This window comes from Hylobates moloch, unplaced genomic scaffold, assembly GCF_009828535.3.
Source record: "Hylobates moloch isolate HMO894 unplaced genomic scaffold, HMol_V3 SCAFFOLD_23, whole genome shotgun sequence".
Taxonomy (NCBI): Eukaryota; Metazoa; Chordata; class Mammalia; order Primates; family Hylobatidae; genus Hylobates; species Hylobates moloch.
The window spans coordinates 14340155-14360950 of record NW_026652298.1 but is presented as its reverse complement, the minus strand read 5'-3'; the positions used below and the strand labels follow the sequence as shown (position 1 = coordinate 14360950).

The 20796-nt window shown below is 36.1% G+C and overlaps 1 protein-coding gene across 1 annotated transcript in view; it reads left to right on the top strand.

The window, feature by feature from the left end:
• Nucleotides 1-20796, top strand: part of SREK1IP1 (SREK1 interacting protein 1) — a 51759-nt gene that overhangs the window by 20038 nt on the left and 10925 nt on the right. The window contains exon 3 of the mRNA XM_032144856.1: nt 7658-7801. Coding sequence (XP_032000747.1) covers nt 7658-7801 — 144 coding nt within the window. The remainder of the gene's footprint in view (nt 1-7657; nt 7802-20796) is intronic.

Sequence of the window (20796 nt, the reverse complement as noted above, 5' to 3'; positions counted from 1 at the left end):
TCTGGTTATCTGTAAGATTTAATACTATGCCATGCTCCTTTTCATTTGCTTTTTTTAAAAATTGTGTTAAAATATACATAACACAAAATTTGCCACTATAACCATTTTTTAAATATACAATTCAGTGGCAGTAAATACATTCACAATGTTTTAAAGCCATCGTTACTATTTATTGCAAAACTTTTTCATTGCCCCAAATCTGTAACCATTAACCAGTAACTCTCCACTCTCTCCTTTCCCCAGCCCTTATTAACCTGTCTATCTCTGTGAATTTGCCTATTCTAGATATTTCATATAGGTAGAATCATACATATTTGTCCTTTTGTGTCTGACTTATTTCCCTTAGCATAATGTTTTCATAGTTCATCCATGTTGTAGCATGTATTATAACATCATTCCTTTTAATGGCTGGATTATTTCTCTATATGTATATACCACATTTTGTTTATCCATTCCACTGTGGATAGACACTTGGTTGTTTCCACATTTTGGCTATTATGACAAGTGCTGCAATGAATGTTGATGTACGAGTATCTGTTTTGAGTCCCTGTTTTCAATTCTTTGGGCTATGTACATAGGAGCAGAATTACTATGTTGATTTTTTTGAAAAACTGCCAAACTGGTTTTCTTTTTTGTTTGAGATAGAGTCTCGCTCTGTCGCCCAGGCCGGAGTGCAGTGGCGCCATCTCGGCTCACTGCAACCTCTGCCTCTCGGATTCAAGCGATTCTCTTGCCTCAGCCTCCCAAGTAGCTGGGACTACAGGCGTGTGCCACCATGCCCGGCTACTTTTTTGTATTTTTAGTAGAGACGGGGTTTCACCGTGTTAGCCAGGATGGTCTCAATCTCCTGACCTCGTGATCCACCCACCTCTACCTCCCAAAGTGCTGGGATTACAGGCATGAGCCACCGCTCCCGGCCGAAAAACTGCCATACTGGTTTTCGTAACAGCTATACCATTTTACATTCCCACTAGAAATATACAAGGGCTCTAATTTCTCTACCTTTTTGCCAACACTCATTATTTTCCTTTTTAAAAAATAGCCATTTATGATTATAAGAAATGTATATTTGGTCATTGTCCCTGGTTCTTGACACAGAGCTTCTAAAACTCTTGGAATTTCCTGAGTGATAGGGGTGATAGGAGCATCTTTTATTATTCATAGCATGCCCCTTTCAACCATGCCTGAGTTTATACTAATAAGGCAATTCTTGGGAGGCTCCTAGATAATTTCAGGATGGGGGCCAGTTGCCAGAGGAACAATCCATGTGATTAGAAAGTTGGAGCTTTCAGCCCCACTTCCAGACCTCTAGAAAGGGGAGAAGGATGAGGAGCTAGAGATTGAATTTAATCACCAGTGGTCAGTGATTGAATCAATCATGCCTATCTAATGGAGCCTTCATAAAAACCCCTAAACTACAGGGTACAGAGAGCTGCTGGGTTTGTGAACACACAGAAGTGCCACGATTGTGGCACACAGAGAGCCCATGGAAGCTCTATGCCCCTTCTTTGCCCTATGCATCTCCTCCATTTGGCTATTCTGAGTTCCGTGCTAGATAATAAACAGGTAATAGTAAGTAAACTGTTTTGCTGGGTTCTGTGAGCCTTTCTAGCAAATTTTCGAATTTGAGGATGAGGTTGTGGGAACCTCCTGACCTTATAAAGCTGGCTGGTCAGAAGTATGGGTGGCCTAGACTCCCTATAGGCATCAGAAATGGGAATAGTCTTGTGGGTCTGAGCCCTTAACTTGTGCTAACCGTGGATAGTAACAGAATTGAATTGAATTGTTGGAAACCCAGTTAGTGTCCAGAAAGTTGGAGAACTGGCTGTTGGTGTGGAAAAAACCCATACATTTGATGTCAGAAGCGTTGTGAGTAGAAACAATTCAGATCATCCTCGTAGGTATGAAGTGGTATCTCATTGTGGTTTTGATTTGCATTTCTTTAATGACTAATGATGTTAAGTATCTTTTCATGTGCTTGTTGACCATTTGTATTTCTTCTATAGACAAATGTCTATTCAAGCCCTTTGCTCATTTTTTAACTGGGTTGTGTTTTTGTTGAGTTATAGTTGTTCTTTATGTATTCTGGATATTAAGCTCTACCAGATAGATGATTTGCAAATATATTCTCCCACTCTGTCACTTTTCACTTTCCTGATAATTTTGCACAAAAGTTTTTAATTCTGATGACCATTTTATCGATTTTTTTCTTTTGTTGCTTGTGCTTTTGGTGTTAGATCTAAGAATCCATTGCCAAATCCAAGGTAATGAACATTTACTCCTATGCTTTCTTCTGAGAGCTTTATGGTTTTATATTTTATTTTATTTGACCCATTTCTAGTTAATTTTTACATATGATCTGAGGTGAGGGGTCCAACTACGTTCTTTCCCATGTGGAAAATTTGTCTCTGTACCATCTGTTGAAAAGACAATTCTTTCCACACTGGATGGACTTTCATCTTGCTAAAACTCAGTTCGCTATGTATGTGTGGGTTTATTTCTGGACTTTCAATTCTATTCCATTGGTCTGTGTGTCTATTCTTATGCCAGTACCAACTGCTTTGATTGCTATAGATTTATGATAAGTTTTAAAATCAAGAAGGGTGAGTCCTCCACTTTTTTTTTCTTCTACGTTGTTTGCTACAAGAACATTTAGATTGCTAGCCATAAGAACTGTAATTTGCAACACAGTTATTTCCTAGGCTTCGCTAACTTATTCCCCAATAGAAAAAAAAAAAAATCAGTAAGAAACTTTATTTGTAGTTTCGCAATTAATTTGTCTTATCACCTCAGGGTCACTTTGCTTGAAGCAAAGCTAAAATGGATGTGGGGCAGAGACTGCTACCAGTGTGGTCATTATTTAAGCATTTTATTTATTTTAAATATTCATTTCAATGAGAGGATGAGGGGTATTTGGGTACAAAGCTAGCTTAAGTACAGTAAAGATTGATCATCAGGAGTTTTTTTTGTTTTTGTTTTTGTTTTGAGGCAGTTTTACTCTGCTGCCCAGGCTGGAGTGCAGTGGCACAATCTCAGCTCACTGCAACCTCCACCTCCCAGGTTCAAGCGATTCTTGTGCCTTAGCCTCCTGAGTAGCTGGAATTACAGGCATGCACCACCATGCCCAGTTAATTTTTGTATTTTTAGTAGAGACAGGATTTCGCCATGTTGGCCAAGCTGATCTTGAACTCCTGGACTCAAGTGATCCACCTGCCTCAGCCTCCCTAAGTGCTGGGATTACAGGCGTGAGCCACCATGCCCAGCCTATATCATCAGGAGTTCTGATCAAAGAGGCAAGCCAAACCGACCTAGAAAGCCTTCCATTCTGCTCCAAACATGTAACAATGCAGGAGGAAAAAAGTGTTATGTCAACAGCAACCACAACAACAACAAAAAACCCAACTCAGAAGAATGAAAGGGAAATCCCCAGGTGCTAGACAAGAAAACGAGCTCAAAGTCAGAGCAGGGAATCTTAGCTGGAAACAGTGGATCCACAGGCCTACTGGGTAGGCGTTTAAGAGCTGTGGAGTGACACTTTCAAGCCCTAGGGATGGCAGTATGGCAAGGGTGGAGCCCCTCACATAAAGTCAGACTCCTTAAAAAGGCTATAAAGCAGGGATTAGAAAAAATTTCACTCACTGAAAGAAGCAAGAATGCGTATAGTGTGTTTGAGTTCCCATAAGATAATTAGAAGAAAACAAATAATCAAGAATTGGCAACCTCAGCTTATACCTTGTAAGTATATGTAAGTATGAGGAGTGAATTTACACTGCTTCCAGTGAGGCAGGAACTATTTTTCCCATGCTAAGAAATTAATGTTAAAAATTGTGCTGATAACAAATCAAATTTAAAAAATTAAGTCCAACTACGTGTTGTGATTAATAAAACTACACATAAAACTAAAAACTACACAGAAATTTTCAAAATAAAGGGACAAGGAAAAAACACATATTTGATTGAACATTGCTGATATTCCACTGTTTTACCTACAAAAATGGCAATTTCATATTACCCAACGAATAATAAACAAAAGAGCACTAGTGGAACTGTTAGCTGTGGTGGGTATCCTAGTTACTGGTGGCGAATCCGTACAGTTCTGCAGCAACCTCTATTCTTGCCACCTCAGAAGAAAGAATTCTACTGAGGGTCATGAGACAGAAGAAGAGACTGAGGCAAGTTTCAGAGCAGGAGTAGACGTTTATTAAAAAGCTTTAAAGCAGGAACGAAAGAAAGGAAAATATACTTGGAAGAGGCCCAGACAGGCACCTTGAGGTTAAGTGCCCCAATTAACATTGAACCTAGCATTTTACACGCTGGCATACTTCCAGCATCTTGCACCCCTTTCCCTTCATTCTTCCCTACCTGCGCTTGGGAGGTGAGCGTGCACAGTGTGTTTACTGGAGTTGTACACATGTTCACCTGAGGCTTTGTCTTCCCTTTTCTGGTAGAATGCCCCCAGAAGGTCATACTCCTTCATTTTTGCCTCTTAATGCACATGCTCGAGTCCACTTGCCCAGTTCCTGAGATCTTATTGGAAGCTGCTGATTATCAATTTCAGGTGTTTTTATCTGTTCAGAAACTGCTCCCTGGCACTGGCTGTGACCAATTATCATTTTAGAGAGACAGTGTGACAGCTGCTGGACCATCACTTGATGGTTGCCTGATGTTTCTTTGTGAGTGGGGGAGCCCTCTCCTGCTCCACTCATGCCTGACCAGCTACTTACTATAACAGAACCATTATAATTTCAGACTCTTGAGGCAAAAGCACTACTGGTGATAAGTGGAAACTCAAGAACAATAAACTAAAAAGATAAAGTAATGATCTTCAAAGCATTTACTAATGTCTCAAAATATATAGCAAAATCTGTATTACAAGGAGAAATTGACAAATCTACCCTAGAGAAAACCTGGTGCATGCCCACAGAGACATGTACAGCTGCTCATTTCAACATTATTTATAATAGCCATTATTGACAAATCAATACTTGTATAATTTTAAGTACTTCTATCAGAAGTTATTAGACAAAAAAATTAAGATGGAGAAGAGTTGAACAAGCAAACAGATATAGAACCCTTTTCAACAAATAGCAATATATGGTTGTGTTGTTTAACAACAGGGATACATTCTGAGAAGTGTGTCATTAGGCAATTTAATCTTTGTGTGGAAATTATAGAGTGTACTTTCACAAACTTGGATGTATAGTCTACTACACACCTAGGCTACATGGTATAGCCTATTGTTGCTAGGCTATGAACCTGTATAGCGTGTTACTGTACTGAATAGTGTAGGCAGTTGTAACACAATGGTAAGCATTTGTGTGTCTAAACATATCTAAACATTGAGAAGGAACAGTGTTATTATCTTATGGGACCTATGTTGTCTATGTGGTCCATCATTGACCTAAACACCATTATGCAGTATGTGACTGTGTTTTTGAAATACATAACAAATCTTTCCTAAATTTACTACATCCTAGGCCACAAGAGAAGTCTCATCAAATACCACAGAACTAATATCATACAGATTCCATTCTCTGATAACAGTGTAGTAAATTTAGAGATTGACAGTAAACACAAAGCCTGAAAACTCCATATATTTGGAAGCTAAAAAGAGTGCTTCTGAATGATTCATTTGTTAGGAAATCACAGTGAGGAAAACTTGTTCCAATAATATGGCAGAGTAGACTAAGAAACAACTAAGAAACTTGTATAAAATGTGCAATACATATTTTAGATGCATTAATATACTAGGAAGAAGATAAAGAATTAAAGAATATTCAAAGGCCAACAACCAAAGGAAAGGAGAGTTCCAGGAATTAAGCCTTGAGGGTATTTGATGAACCCTAGGCTCTTGAACTTCTATTTTTCATGGGCTGGCAGGATGCGGGGGATAAAAGCAAGGCCCAGGGCCCTGCCTATGCCAAATTGGAACTCTATTTAGAGAGTCTCTGGTATAAACCTAGGACTCCCAAAGGACTTCACCCACAAAATAAGAGACAACTAGAAACAACCCCTAGCATAGATTTGTAGTGAATCATTAGTGGATTGTGAAATGAATTATTTAGTCACCATTAGCCTTGGTTGTTTCAAACATTGAATATAGAAATCTTTCAATTAACTTTTGTTTCAGTTTTTGTGTGTTAGGGTGTATTTATCCATGAATGTGTGTATGAGTGCACTTGTTTGCATTATTTTTTACTGTTCTCAGTTGTTAAGAAAACTTGAAAGCTGCTACCCTAAAGAAAACCTAGTACATGTGCACAAAGAGACATGTACAACTGCCAATTTCAACACTGTTTATAATAGCAAACTACTAGAAGCAACCTACATTTCTATCAATAGTACAGTAAATAAATATAATTTTCATACAGTAGAACATTATCGATTAGATAAAATGAGCAAATTACACCTGTTATGTTAACATAGATAAATCACAAAATTTTGGGTGGCAGGAAAAAATTGCAGGTATAGGTATAATTGAGTTTATTTATTTATTTTTTCTTGAGACGGAGTCTTGCTCTGTCGCCCAGGCTGGAGTGCAGTGGCGCAATCTCGGCTCACTGCAAGCTCCACCTCCCGGGTTCACGCCATTCTCCTGCCTCAGCCTCTCCGAGTAGCTGGGACTACAGGCGCCCGCCACCATGCCCGGCTAATTTTTTTGTATTTTTTAGTAGAGACGAGGTTTCACCGCGGTCTCGATCTCCTGACCTCGTGATCCGCCCGCCTCGGCCTCCCAAAGTGCTGGGATTACAAGCGTGAGCCACCGCGCCTGGCCGAGTTTATTTTTTTAAGAATACATATCACAATATGTTGTTTGGGAATGATAGAGACCAACTTCAGTGCAGTTGCTTCAGAGGACAAAAAAAAAAAAAAATGGAATGAGATTGAGACAGTGTTCCAAAAGTTGATACGAGCTCTCCAGCTATGTGCGTGTGTGTGCACAGGCATGCGAGTGAACTTTTTCCTTAAACGAATTGAAAGTGAGCATGACAAAATGTTAGCATATGGATGATAGGTATTCAGGTATTGGTTATATTATTTTCTGTACTTTTATAGTGTTTGTAATAAAATTTGACTTTCTAAAACATATACATAAGTAGATAACTGTTGTAGTTTTCTTATAGGGTAGAGTCTCTAGGGAAATGATGCAAGAATTAAATGTTTAGGTATTCTTTAGTAAAGCACATTCAGTTATATTAATGCTTGTATATTATTATGCCAACTTTAGATGAAGGATATATAATTGCATGAGTACATTAGTCAAACTGGGAAAGAAAAGGTATGGGAAAGGAATACAATATAAAATCCCAAGTATGATGGTATTTTTTATTTACTTAGTTTAGTTAGAGATATTACTGTATTTTTAGAAAGGGAAATAGAATAACTCAATACTTTGAAATCCATTAAGAAGTGGCCCCCAAAAATGCTTATTGACTAAGGAGCTCTGATGAAGAAGGGAAAAAGTTCTGAGTATTGCATTCATAGAAAAGTATAGGGAAAATAACCAAACTACTACCAACTGAATAAAAGTTAAAGCTTTCTACATTATAGTATTGAAATTGTAACTTATTGGTTACCGTGAGGCAGCAAAACATACAAAAATACATAATGTATCTATAGTTTTAACATTCACATTTTTTTTGTTTGTTTCACTTAGCTGGTCACCTGACTTTTGAATGCCGTAATTTTCTCCGAGTAGACCCTAAAAGGGACATAGTTTTGGATGTCAGCAGTACAAGTAGTGAAGATAGTGATGAAGAGAATGAAGAACTGAATAAATTGCAGGCATTACAGGAAAAAAGTAAGCAATATTTTTTTTCCATTCTTTAGAAATGTTTGTAAATGTTCTGTCATATTATATCATGCTTTACATTACACTTACTAAGATCTCTTTTATAGTTTATGTAAGAGCTACTGCATAGGAAATAGGTTTTAAATATTGTAAGTTATTTGCCTAAGATCGAACAGCTAAGCAATTACAGATTCAGGAGACAAGTCTATTTCTGACACACAGCTTATGTTTTTTGTTGTTGTTTTTCCCCCATCACATTAGGATGTGTGTCAAATGGCTGAAAAAGTATGACTTAAGATTTGGTTTCTAGTCCTATTTGGCAATTTGTTTTAGCACGTGACTTTCACCAAGTCACTTAACCATCCTGAGGCTCAGCTGCCTTGTGGGATAACACAAAATATTGGGTTGTCAAATGATGCTCATGCAGATCAGCGATCTTAGCCAGTATCAAGCTTCACTAATAATTTCAAGTATACAAGTGATCATGAGGCATAGGCAAAGCAGAGAGTTCTGGGCATGCTAGTACAGTTCCCCAGGTATTTCCTTTCTACTTCATAACCCACTCTGATCAGTATTAACATAAGAAGTTTCTTTATTACTTATACCAAAGAAAGTTGATTTGGTCATGAAACATACTCATTTATGCTTGGATAGTTACATTTTCCAGGGAGCTATGCCCCATAAATCCATAGATTTCCCGGTTTGTTTACCATAAGCAATCTCAGTTACATCCTACTAAAAGGATATAAATAATAATTATATAAATAAGGATTCTATGGCTAACAGATATCATTTATTTTTTTTCCAGGAGATCTGTTGTTAGTGTGTTTCAGAGAGATTTCTCCAGGGCACTCTCTACTTTCTCAGGCACATCTTCCTCTCTCCCTAGAGAGAGAGTGGATTGCAGACCTATCATTTAACCCTTTCTTTCCCACGTTTTGTATAAAATAGCTCATCCTTGCAGTGGGGTTTTTAGGGATTAAACATGGTGCCATAAATTAAACTACTTTGTGAACTACAAAATGCAGTATGGTAAATATCACTCTGAAATAAAATATAACTTATTTGAATATAATCTTAGACAAGGAATGAGAGAGTTACAAATTTTAAATTCATCTTAGTTTAGGTTATCAATGAACATTAAACAATAAACTTTGTTTTAATATCAAGCTTTCCATATTATGTCCAGTTAAGGTAAGTGAAGAAGTCAAATGTAAGGTGCTAGAACAAGCTGAAAAGGAAAAAGAGGGAGAGAATCCCAAAGAGTGCAAACAAGAGTCATATCATATGAGTATATACAGCTTCAGGGTAAAGATAGTTGATTGAATACACACACTTTTATTCTCTACTGAAATACCACTAAAATGACAGAAGTAGAAAAAAATTTAAAGACATAAACTCACAAGGGCAAAGAAAATGAGTTAGGAGGGAATAGCAGTAAAATTTTGGAAACGGAAAAGCAGATGGGTGATAACTGATTACACTCTTGAAAAAGCTAAATTCTTTAGCAGTGTGGAAAGCTGTGAAGTAACCCGACATATATTCTAAAATCCCCTAAAGACATGATAATTAGTATCCTTGGGTACCTCTGGCTGAATATACGGCTAAAAACAGGAGGATTGGTTTGAAGTCTCCAGGAGTTAGACCCTCAGTTCCCTTCCCCTATGAAGTCAGATGACTTTCCTTCATCACCCCAGCAGACAACTGGAGGTTTATTTTCTAGACAGGGTAAAACATAGGTTCTTTAGACTGGGACACACTAACCATAGCTGAAAACAGGGAGGAAGTTAAAGGCTGAGAACTTTCCAGCCCTCTTCACCTATTTGGTTCCCAGACATATATCACAATTAGTCTAGGAAATACTTCACTCAAATGAGTCCCAGAAAGAAAATTTCCAAGAACTGAAGGACATTAGTTTTACAATTGAAAAGGTTTCACAAGTACCAAACACAGAGCTAAAAATAGACCCACACAAATGCACACTGTTATAAAACTTCATATAATCCAGGCTTCCAGGATCAGGGATTAAACAGGTCATCAGTCAAAGATCAGGAGTCAGAATAGCTTTCCACTTCTCTAAAGCAGTCCTGAAAGCTAATAGATGTGGGGAATGCCTTCGCATTTTGGAAGGGAAATCATATCCAAGTCAGAATAATATTCTCAACCAAACTATTAGCCAAGTATGAAAATAGAATAAAGTTGTTTTCAGATATCTTCATTTTAGGTTGATTTTTATATATGGCATGAGGTGAGGGTACAGTTTTATTCTTTTGTATGTGGATATACACTTGACCCAAGACCATTTGCTGAAGACATCCTTTTCCCATTGTGTGTTCTTAACACCTCTCTTGGCCAGTTCATCATATGTACATGGGTTTACTCCTGGACTTCCTATTCTGTTTCATTGGTCTATGTGTCTGTCTTTATGTCAGTACAATACTATTTTAATTACTATAGCTGTGTAATATATTTTGAAATCAAGGAGTGTGATGCCTACAGCTTTGTTCTTCTTAAGATTGCTTTGGCTATATGGGGTCTTTTGTGGTTCCATATACATTTTTGGATTATGTTTTATATTTCTGTCAAAAGAGCCATTGGGATTTTGGTAAGGATTCCATTGAATCCATAGATTGCTTTAGATAATGTAGGCATTTTAACAATATTCTTTCAATCCATGAACACATATATTGTCAAATGCTTTTTCTGCATCTATTGAAATATTCATTTGATTTTTAGCCTTCCTTTTCTTAATGTGGTGTTTCACATTTATTGATTTGCATATATTGAGCCATCCTTGTATCCCATGGATGAATCCCACTTGATCATAGTGTATCATCCTTTTAATGTACTGCTGAGTTTGGTTTGCTAGAATTTTGCTAAAGATTGTTGCATATGTGTTCATCAGGTATATTGGTCTGTAATTTTATTTTCTTAAGGTACCTTTGTCCGGCTTTGGTATCAGGGTGATGCCAGCCTTGTAAAATAAGTTTGGAAGTGATCTCTCCAGTTCTTTAGAAGTGCTTTAGAAGAATTGGCTTAATTGCTCTTTAAATGTTTGGTAGACTTCACCAGCAAAGCCATCTAGTCCTGGGCTTTTCTCTGTTGGGAGGATTACTGACCCAATCTCCTTACTTGTTACTGGTCTGTTCCTATTTTCGATTTCTTCGTGATTCACTCCTGATATATTTTATGTTTCAAGGAATGTATTCTTGTAAGTTATCCAATTTGTTGGCATATAAATGTTCCTTGTATTCTCTTATGTAGTTATGTATTTATATAACACCCCTTTATATTTCTGTGACATCACTTATACTCTTTTTTCAGTTCTAATTTTGACCCTTTCTTTTATTCTGAGTTAGTCTAGTTAAAGATATGTCAGTTTTATCTTTTTATTAAAACACTCTTAGTTTCTTTGAGCTTTTTTGTTGTTTTTCTAGTCTCTATTTCATTTATTGTGTTTTTTCTTTCTAGTTTCTTAAAGGTATAATGTTTGGTTGTGTTTTTTTGAGCTCCTTCTTTTCTTTTTTTTTTTTCGACAGACAGTATGAACTACCTCACTTGGCCCTCTTCTTTCTTAATAAAATCATTTATCATATAAATTTCCCTTTTAGTACTGCTTTTGCTGAATCCCATAAATTGTGGTGTATTGTAATTTCATTTATCTCAAGATTGTTTTTTAATTTCTCTTTTTGATTTCTTCTTTGACCCAATGGTTGGTCAGGTTTGTGTGGTTTAATTTCTACATATTTGTGAATTTTCCAGTTTTTCTTTCATTACTGATTTACATTTTCATACCATTGTGGTCAGAAAAGATACTCAATATGATTCCAGTCTTCTTAAATTTGTGAAGACTTATTTTGACACCTAACATGCTCTGTTCTGGAGAATGTTCTGTGTGCTTGAGAAGAATGCATCCTGCTGGTGTTGGATAGCATATTCTGTATATTTTGTTTTTATTAGAACCAATTTCTCTATAAAACCTAGTAAGTCAACTCCTTATCCATCATTGCTAAGTGGAAGAGGAAATTATTCCCATAGCTACTAGCTACTGTTTTATTTCCTTAGTTCCTCATAACTTTTTGGGGACATGTTTGCAGTAGTTAGTCTGAAATTATTATAACTCCAAAAAAAAAAAAAAAGAAGAGAGACAACTACTAAAAGGAAAGCTAAAGTGACAATTTTAATGTCAGACCAAGTAGATTTCAAAGCAAAGAATACTAGGAATAAAGAGGTTTTTTTTCTAATGATAAAAGGGTCATTTGGTCAAGAGAATATAAAAATTCTAAGTGTTGGCCTGGCATGGTGGCTCACACCTGTAATCCCAGCACTTTGGGAGGCCGAGGTGAGCAAATCACCTGAGGTCAGGAGTTCGAGACCAGCCTGGTCAACATGGCAAAACCCCGTCTCTACTAAAAATACAAAAAATTAGCTGGATATGGTGGCGCATGCCTGTAATCCCAGCTACTCGGGAGGCTCAGGCAGGAGAATCACTTGAACCCAGGAGGCAGAGGTTGCAGTGAGCTGAGATCATGCCACTGCATTCCAGCCTGAGCAACAGAGTGAGACTCCATCTCAAAAAAAAAAAAAAAAAACTAAGTGTTTATGCACCTAATAACAAACATCTGAAACAAATCCTGGTATAACCATAAATAAAAATTCTTATGGATAGACAAATTTGCAGTTATAGCCAGAGATCTCAACACCTTTCTCGTTAATTAACGGCACAAGTAGACAGTAAATCTGTGAGGACATGGAAGACTTGAGTAACACTATCAACCAACTTGACCTATTTAACATTTATGTAACACCTCACCCAACAACAGCAAAATACATGGTTTTGTTTTTGTTTTTGTTTTTAAGTGTACCTATCAAGATAGATCTGATTCTGGGCCATAGCAGAAAACTACTTAGAAAATTCCCAAATGTTTATAATTTAACATAATTGTAAATAGTCTTTTGGGTCAACAAAAAAAGAGCAAAAGAAAATTAGAAGGTAATTTTAACTGAATGAACATAAAAACACATTTGTGGTATGCCTCCAAAGAAGTACTTAGAGACAAACTTGTAGTACTAATACCTGTATTAGAAAAAAAGAAGAAATATCTCAAATCTATGACTTCAACTTCCACCTTAACAAACTAGAAGAAAGAACAAATTAAACCCACAGTAAGCAGAAGAAAGGGAATAATAAAGATCAGAGGTGAATCAATGAAATGGAAAACAAAACTACAGAAAATCAATAAAACCAAAAACTGGTTATTTGAAAAGGTCCATAAACTGAAAAATCACTATCCAAAGAGATTTTAAAAAGAGAGAGAAAAGGCATATATTACTGATATCAGAAATGAGAGAATTGATAACACTACAGATCATATGGATATAAAAGGGAGAAGATAGTATTTTAAAGAACTTTATGCCAATAAATTGGATAACTTAGATAAAATGGATAAATTACTAGAAAGATACAAACCAGCAAAAGTTTGAAGAAGAAATCTAAAATATGAAGAGTACCCCTGCATCTCTGAAGTTAAATGTTTAGTTTAAAAACTTTCAACAAACTTCATGCGCAATGGCTTCTCTTATGAGAAAACATTTAAAGGAGAAATAATACAATTTGTACATAAAATCTTTTTAAAAATTGAAGGGAGGAGAGTATTTCTCAACTCAATTTATAAGACCGGCATTACCCTTATAACAAAACCAGATTAAGATATTACAAGAAAAGAAAGTTAGAGACTTATTAATACAGATGCAAAAATTCTTAAGAGAATTTTAGCAAATTGAATCCAGCAGTATATAAAAAGTATAATATGACTAAGTTGGTTTTATTTCAGAAATACATTTGTTTTATATTCAGAAAGTGTAATTCGTGATATTTAAGAGACTTAAAAAAAAACCTGTATTATTGTCACAATATTTTAAGAAAAATTATTCAGCAAGTCCATCTTATACTTCTGATAAAAAATTCTGAGCCAATTAGAAATAGAAGAGAACTTCATTAACTTCATACAAAATCTATAAAAAAACAAAATGTTACATCATACTTAATGATAAAAGACTGAAGGCCTTCCATAACATAAGAAACAAGGCAAATATGTCCACTCATACCACTTCTACTCAGCATTCTGCTGGAGATTCTAGCCACTGCAGTAAGGTATGAAAAATAAAGGCATCCAGATTTCAGGAAAGAGTTTAAAACTGTCTTTTTTTGCAGATGAAATGATCATCTATGTAGAAGTATCTACAGAATCTTTCAAAAAAGCTTCTAGAACAAATAACTGAGTTTAGCAAAGTTGCTAGAGTCTACAAGATCAGTTAGCAGAAATCAATTGTATTTCTGTACACTGGCAATGAACAATCAGAAGTTAAAATTTTACAGATATCTTTTACGGTAGCATAAAAAATGAAATACTAAGAATATAAATCTGACAAGGTATGCAAGACTGAAACGTATTTTACAAAATATTGTTGAGGGACGTTAAAGAAATAAATAAAGATACGCTATATTGATTGAGTGGAAGTTTCAATTTTAAAAGAAATGTCACTTCTCCCCAAGCAGATCTATAAAAAAAAAGCAATCACAATCAAAATTCCAGCAGGCCATTTGAGAAACCGACAAGCTAAGCAAGACCTTATCTCTAAAAATAAAAATAAAAAAACAATTGACAAGCCAATTCTAAAGTACTTGTGGAAATGTAAAGAACCTAGAAAAGCCAAAACACTTTCAAAAGGATTAGTAAAATTGAAAAACTAACACAACCTCATTTCAAGATTTATTGTAAAGCCACAGGTAATCATGAAAGTGTAGTATTGATGTAAAGATAGATCAATGGAGCAGAATAGACCCATACATATGTGATAATTGATTTTTTAATCGAAATTTTTATTTTGAGAATATTGTAGATTAACATGTAGCTGTAGGAAATCACACAGAGACCCCTTTTGTCCCTTACCTGGTTTCCCTCAATGGTAACATATTCGAAAACTACAGTTTCAAAGCAGGATAATGTCTTTGATACTATATATACACGTGTTAGAATGCTAAGCACAAAAATGCTGGTGACACATTTTACACAGAACATTTCCATCACCACAACGACGATTCATACTGTCTTTTGATACCTACGTCCACTTTTCTCTTGCCCCCACCACCTTCCTAAGCCCTGTAAACCAAAACTTTGCTCTCTATTTTTATAATATTGTCATTTCAATAATGTTTTGTAAATAGAATCTTACAGTATGTAACCCTTTCTGATGAGCTTTTTTTCACTAATTATAATTCTCTACAGACTGACTAGTTCGTTATTTTTTATTTCTGAATAGTAGTGTATGTTATGGATATACTACAGTTTGTTTAAGTATTTGTCCACTGGATTGTCAGTTTGGGGTTATTATTAATAAAACTGCTATAGACAGGATTTGGGTGAACATAAGTCTTTATTTCTATAAGACATATGCTCCAGAGTAAAATTGCTGGGTTGTTATGGTAGTTGCATGTTTTGTTTCCTAATAAACTGTCAAACTCTACAGTGGCTGTACCATTTTACATCCCTACGAGAAACGTTCAAGTGACCAGCATTTGGTGTTGTCACCAGCATTTTTGTGCTTAGCATTCTAACACTTGTAGTTATAGCCCATTGTGGTTTTATTTACATTTTCCTAGTGGCTAATGATGTTATACATCTTTTCATTACTGTTGAATGTTGAGTTCTGAACATACATATATGTGTGTGTATGTGTATATATGTGGGTACATGTGTATATTTTGTATGTTCTTTATACATGTTGATATTCTTTATACCATTCTAGACACTAGTCCTTTGTCAGATACCTGTTTTGAAAATATTTACTCCCAGTATGGCATTTGTCTTTTTTATCCTCTTACCAGGTCTTTCACAAAGCAGTAGTTTTTAATTTTGATGGAGTCCAATTTATCAGTTTTCCTTTTATAGACTGTGCTTTTGGTGTCAAATATAAGAACTCTTTGCCTATGCATAGGTCTGAAAAATGCTCATATTTTTGTTCTAAAAGTTTTGTGGTTTTAATTTTACATTTAAGTCCATGATAAATTTTGAGTTGATTTTTATGTAAGCAGTGAGGCTTGATTTATTTTGCCTATGGGTGTTCAGTTGTTCCAACACCATTTCTTTAAAAGTGTCTTTCCTGCATTAAATTGCTTTGCCTTTTTTTTTTTTTCCCCAAAAAATCAGTTGATTCTATTTGTGTGTGCTTGTTTCTGGATTCTCTGTGCTGTTTCATTGATTAATGTGTCTTTGCCTCCCCTAATACCATATAGTCTTTATTAATATAGCTACAAAATAAGTCTTAAATGGGGATACTAATTCTTCCCACTGTATTCTTCATCAAAATTGTTCAAGCTATTTTAGTTCCTTTTCATTTCCATAAAAATTTTAAACTCATGACTATATTTACAGAAAGCTTTGCTAGGATTTTGAATAGGAATTGCATAATTCCTATTACATAATACATATACAAATTACATATACACATAAATGTGTATATCAGTTTGGGGAGAATGGACGTCATTACTTTGTTGAGTCTTCTGATCCATTAACATGATGTGTCTCTTTATTTAGAACTTCTTGGATTTCTTTCATCAGCACTGTGTAGTTTTCAGCATATAAGTCCTATACATGTTTTATATCATTTTTTTGGAAAATTATAAATGATACTGTATCTTTAATTTTGTTTTCTGCATGTTCGTCGCTAATAAAAATAAATTGATTTTTGTATGTTTATTTTTTCTTCTTGCTGAACTCACTAATTCTAGATTTTTGTAGACTCCTTGGGAATATCTGTGTAAACTGTCATGTCATTTGCAAATATGAACCTGAGCTGATAGAGTGTTTTGTCATTTCCAAGTATTTCATGTAATTGAAATAAGTGAGCTTCAAAAATCATATTATTCATTCTGCTTTAAATAGTATAGAATCTCTCCTAGCATTTCATCACTTGCATTGTTTTAGTATTTCTCTCATAATGGAGAGAAGTTTTTCAGGACAAATGGCATTGACCAGTTTTCTGAAAAGCTGTTGGCATAACTGACAAAATCCTGGATACTAGAAATAGAGATAAGTAGCCTATAGTACTGATTTGTACAATTTCTGAGTCTCCAGATGTACATTGTCATTGGATGTGACTTTTTAAAAAATGCCTTATTTCCTCCATCCTTTTTTCTTCACTTCGCCTTTAATCATTTTTTCCAACTTAGTATGCCAACCATTGACACCTTAGCTGATAGCACGCAAGAAAGAGGTGGCCAGTGCCACACCCAGAAAGGAAGAGAGATAACTGAGAGCCGGAAGGCATTAAAAATAGTTCTTGGAATTTCAAGACTGCTTTCCTTCTTAATACATTTTATCTTTGGTTTGGCCATTTTTTTTTCCTTAATTACATTTTTTGTTCTCTAAACTACATACTTCTCACTGATTGTCTTTAATAACTCACATTTTTTATATGTTCAAGACATCATCAACATATTGTCTTAGCAAAATGCCCTTTTGAGGCTCCTGTCATTTGGCTTTCCTGCTTCTTCCCATTTTTATTGTCTTCCTATATCTAGTTCAGGCCATTCCTCACAATTATTTTAAGACTCCTGTCCTTTTTTTTTTTTTTTTTTTTTGAGACAAGGGCCCACTCTTTTGTCTAGGCTGGAGTTCAGTAATGCAATCGTGGCTTCGTGAATCACTGCAGCCTCAAACTCCTGGGCCCAAGCAATCCTCCACCTCAGCCTCTAGTGTAGCTGAGACTACAGGCATGTGCCACCATGCCTGGCTAATTTTTTTTTTCTTTTATAAAGACATGATGTCACTATGTTGACCAGGCTGGTTTCGAACTCTGAGTCTCATGCGATCCTCCAGCCTCAAACTCTCAATTGTCTTATTTTTCATCTCAAGTCCTCTCAGTGTTCTTAGAGACTTTCTTAGATGACCTGTGAATGACCTGACAACACCCTAGCTCATCTTCTCCACCTTATCATTGAAAATGATCTTTTCTGTCTCTTCACCTTGGACACACATTTTCATGACTGCACCCTGGACCTTGTTCTCAGCCTCCAAAATTAATGTTGTACACTCTATGCTTTTTACTCCAAGTTCTTATCTTTCCAGTTTATTTAATGTAAAGACCCTCAGGCTATTGACCCACCACTTTCATTCAGTTAGTCTTCCCCTTATCTAGCTTAGATTCCATCATACGTTATCATAATTATTTTTTTGCAAATATCTGTAACTGCCTTACTCCTTTCTTTATCTTTTACCCTTGTCTAGCAAAACCCGAAATATGGATGAACCTCTCTTTGCCTTCTCCATGCTGATCCCCTTACAGCAGTGCAAAGGTGAAGAGGCAGACTGGTGTTTCTATAAATTCATGATCCCTAATCTCAGCTTGCATTTATTTTTGCAAGTTTACTCCACATACTTATTTTATACCTTTCCCCCAGTCTTCAAACTTCCCACTTCTCCCTTCCTCCTTTGGCAAATGACTCCCTCTTTCATTGACAAAATAGAAGACACCAAATGAGAGCATCTTAGCTTCCAATTACTGAATCCACAAATTTGCATATATATCCATCTTTCTTTTCTTTCCTTCAGTTAAAATGGAAGGACTGTCCCTCCTTTCAAAGGCGTGTCCTACCATAATTGCTATGAATTCTTTTCGTCAAGAATTTTATTCCTTCAGTTATCCCCTCTCTGCATCATCATTTCAATCAGCATCAATTTTTTTTCTTGTTTTTCCCATCGTTCTTCCCTAGATCCTTTGCATCCCTCTAGCTAACATTCCATTTCTCTGCTGCTTTCTAGCTAAACTTCTCGTAAAAGTTATTTATTCTTACTTTCTCTACCTTTTTATTTCCATTTGTTTTTCAGTCCACTTGTCAAGGTCTTTAATTACTTTTTGCCAAATCTATTCGACGTTTTTATATCCACATTCTACTTGGCCTTTAGGTACTATTTGATAGGTAGCCCCTCTCTTCAACATTACTACTTCTTGATTCTGGTATTCTTCCAACCCTGTGGCCCTTCTTTGTCAGTCTTTTGACAGCTCTTCTTGTTCTTCTCAGCCCGTAAATGTTGGAGTTCCTCAAGATGCAGATGATCTTCCTGGGCTTTACTCCTTGTATTTTTTCTCATCATTCTCTTACTAAATGATTTTATTTATTCCCCATAGTTTTAAATACTATCTATAAGCTGATCAGTGTATGTGTCCAGACTAATCTCTAAACTTCAGAATCACATACCAAACTACCTACTTCAGTTACCTACTTGGATGTCAGGTCTTTTAGATCTCAAATGTCTAAAATTGAAATCTTTACTTCCCACCCACAATTGTCCTTCAGGCTCCTACCCACTTCCCACCAATCCACATTTCAATCAGTGACACTGCTAAAAACCTGGTGGTCATCCTTGATTCCTTTTGTTCCATCATCCTACTCACACACATATCACCTCCACTGCCTTTATTCAGGACACCACTATCTCTGGCCTGCACTACTCCAGTTACTTTATTATTCCCCTGCCTTTTCCCCTTAGCCCTTTCCAATTCATTTACCTTGTAAGTCTGCCGATCACACAGTCCATCTCACTTAGAATGTAAAATCCTTACTGCTGCCTTCATGGTCTTGAATAAGCAAGTTCCTGCTTACCTCTCTGGCCTCTCATTTCAAGGTATTCTACATGTATTTATGATATTGTTCATCTCTTCTCATTCATGTTCATTCTTACTCATAGTTTCCCCTCCCCTTCTATCCGCAACAACCTCTTTTTAGTTTCTAGAACACACCAAACTCTTTTTGCCTTGGAGCTTTGGCATCAGTTTCCTCTTCCTGACATGCACTATCCTTGCTGTTCACTTAGAATGCTATCTTTGCCTGTTAATTTTCTTTCTCACCACTTAACTATAAGTTCCCTGTGGGCAAGGATCATGCACAGCAAAGACCCAGTACATAGCACAGTACTTGACACATAAGCATTTAGTAAATATATGTTGAATAAATGAAAGTGTGGTCAATAAAAATCTCCTAGGATTTTATGAGACAAACTGATGTCTATTCTCTACCTTGCCAAATAACCCCAAGGCTTCCTGGCTACTAAAAGGAGATCCTAACAGCAAAACTTTAATTCTCTTATTTATACTTTTTTTCTGAAACCTGTAAAGTCTCTACCTTGAATGTACATTGCTTTTATGACTAGAAAATGTATAGATTTGGAATATATACATATATACCACACAGATATATCGGAATGTTTACGGCCAGGCACGGTAGCTCAAGCCTGTAATCCCAGCACTTGGGGAGGCCGAGGCGGGCAGATCATGAGGTCAGGAGATCGAGACCATCCTGGCTAATACGGTAAAACCCCGTCTCTACTAAAGATACATAAAATTAGCTGGGCCTGGTGGCAGGCGCCTGTAGTCCCAGCTACTCAGGAGGCTGAGGCAGAGGAATGGCATGAACCCGGGAGTTGGAGCTTGCAGTGAGCCGAGATTGTGCCACTGCACTCCAGCCTGGGTGACAGAGCCAGACTCTGTCTCAAAAAAAAAAAAAAAAAAAAAAAAAGTTTACAACCTTGAAAATAGAAAACTAATTAAGCCTAAAAGTTGGGACTTTAGTGTTAAGAAGTGAAAAATACAAAAGCTAATTTTGTCATCTTTTATATAAAGCAGGGGGTGAATTAATACTATGTAAATTTGAATATCATGTTAAAAATAGCTCCAAACTCTTAGTTTTTTATAGTCTTTTTTCTTTAGAGAGCTCTTTTGGGAAATAATCTTTCTTGTGGAAAAGCTATTTCTTGAATTTTATTTTAATATTCTTTTATTACAGTAAAATTGAATGAATGTATTGCTCCCTTTTTTTTTTTGAGACTAAGTCTCACTCTGTTGCCCAAGCTAAAATGCAGTGGCTTGGTCTCAGCTCACTGCAACCTCTGCCTCCCAGGTTCAAGCAATTCTCCTGCCTTAGCCTCCCGAGTAGCTGGGATTAC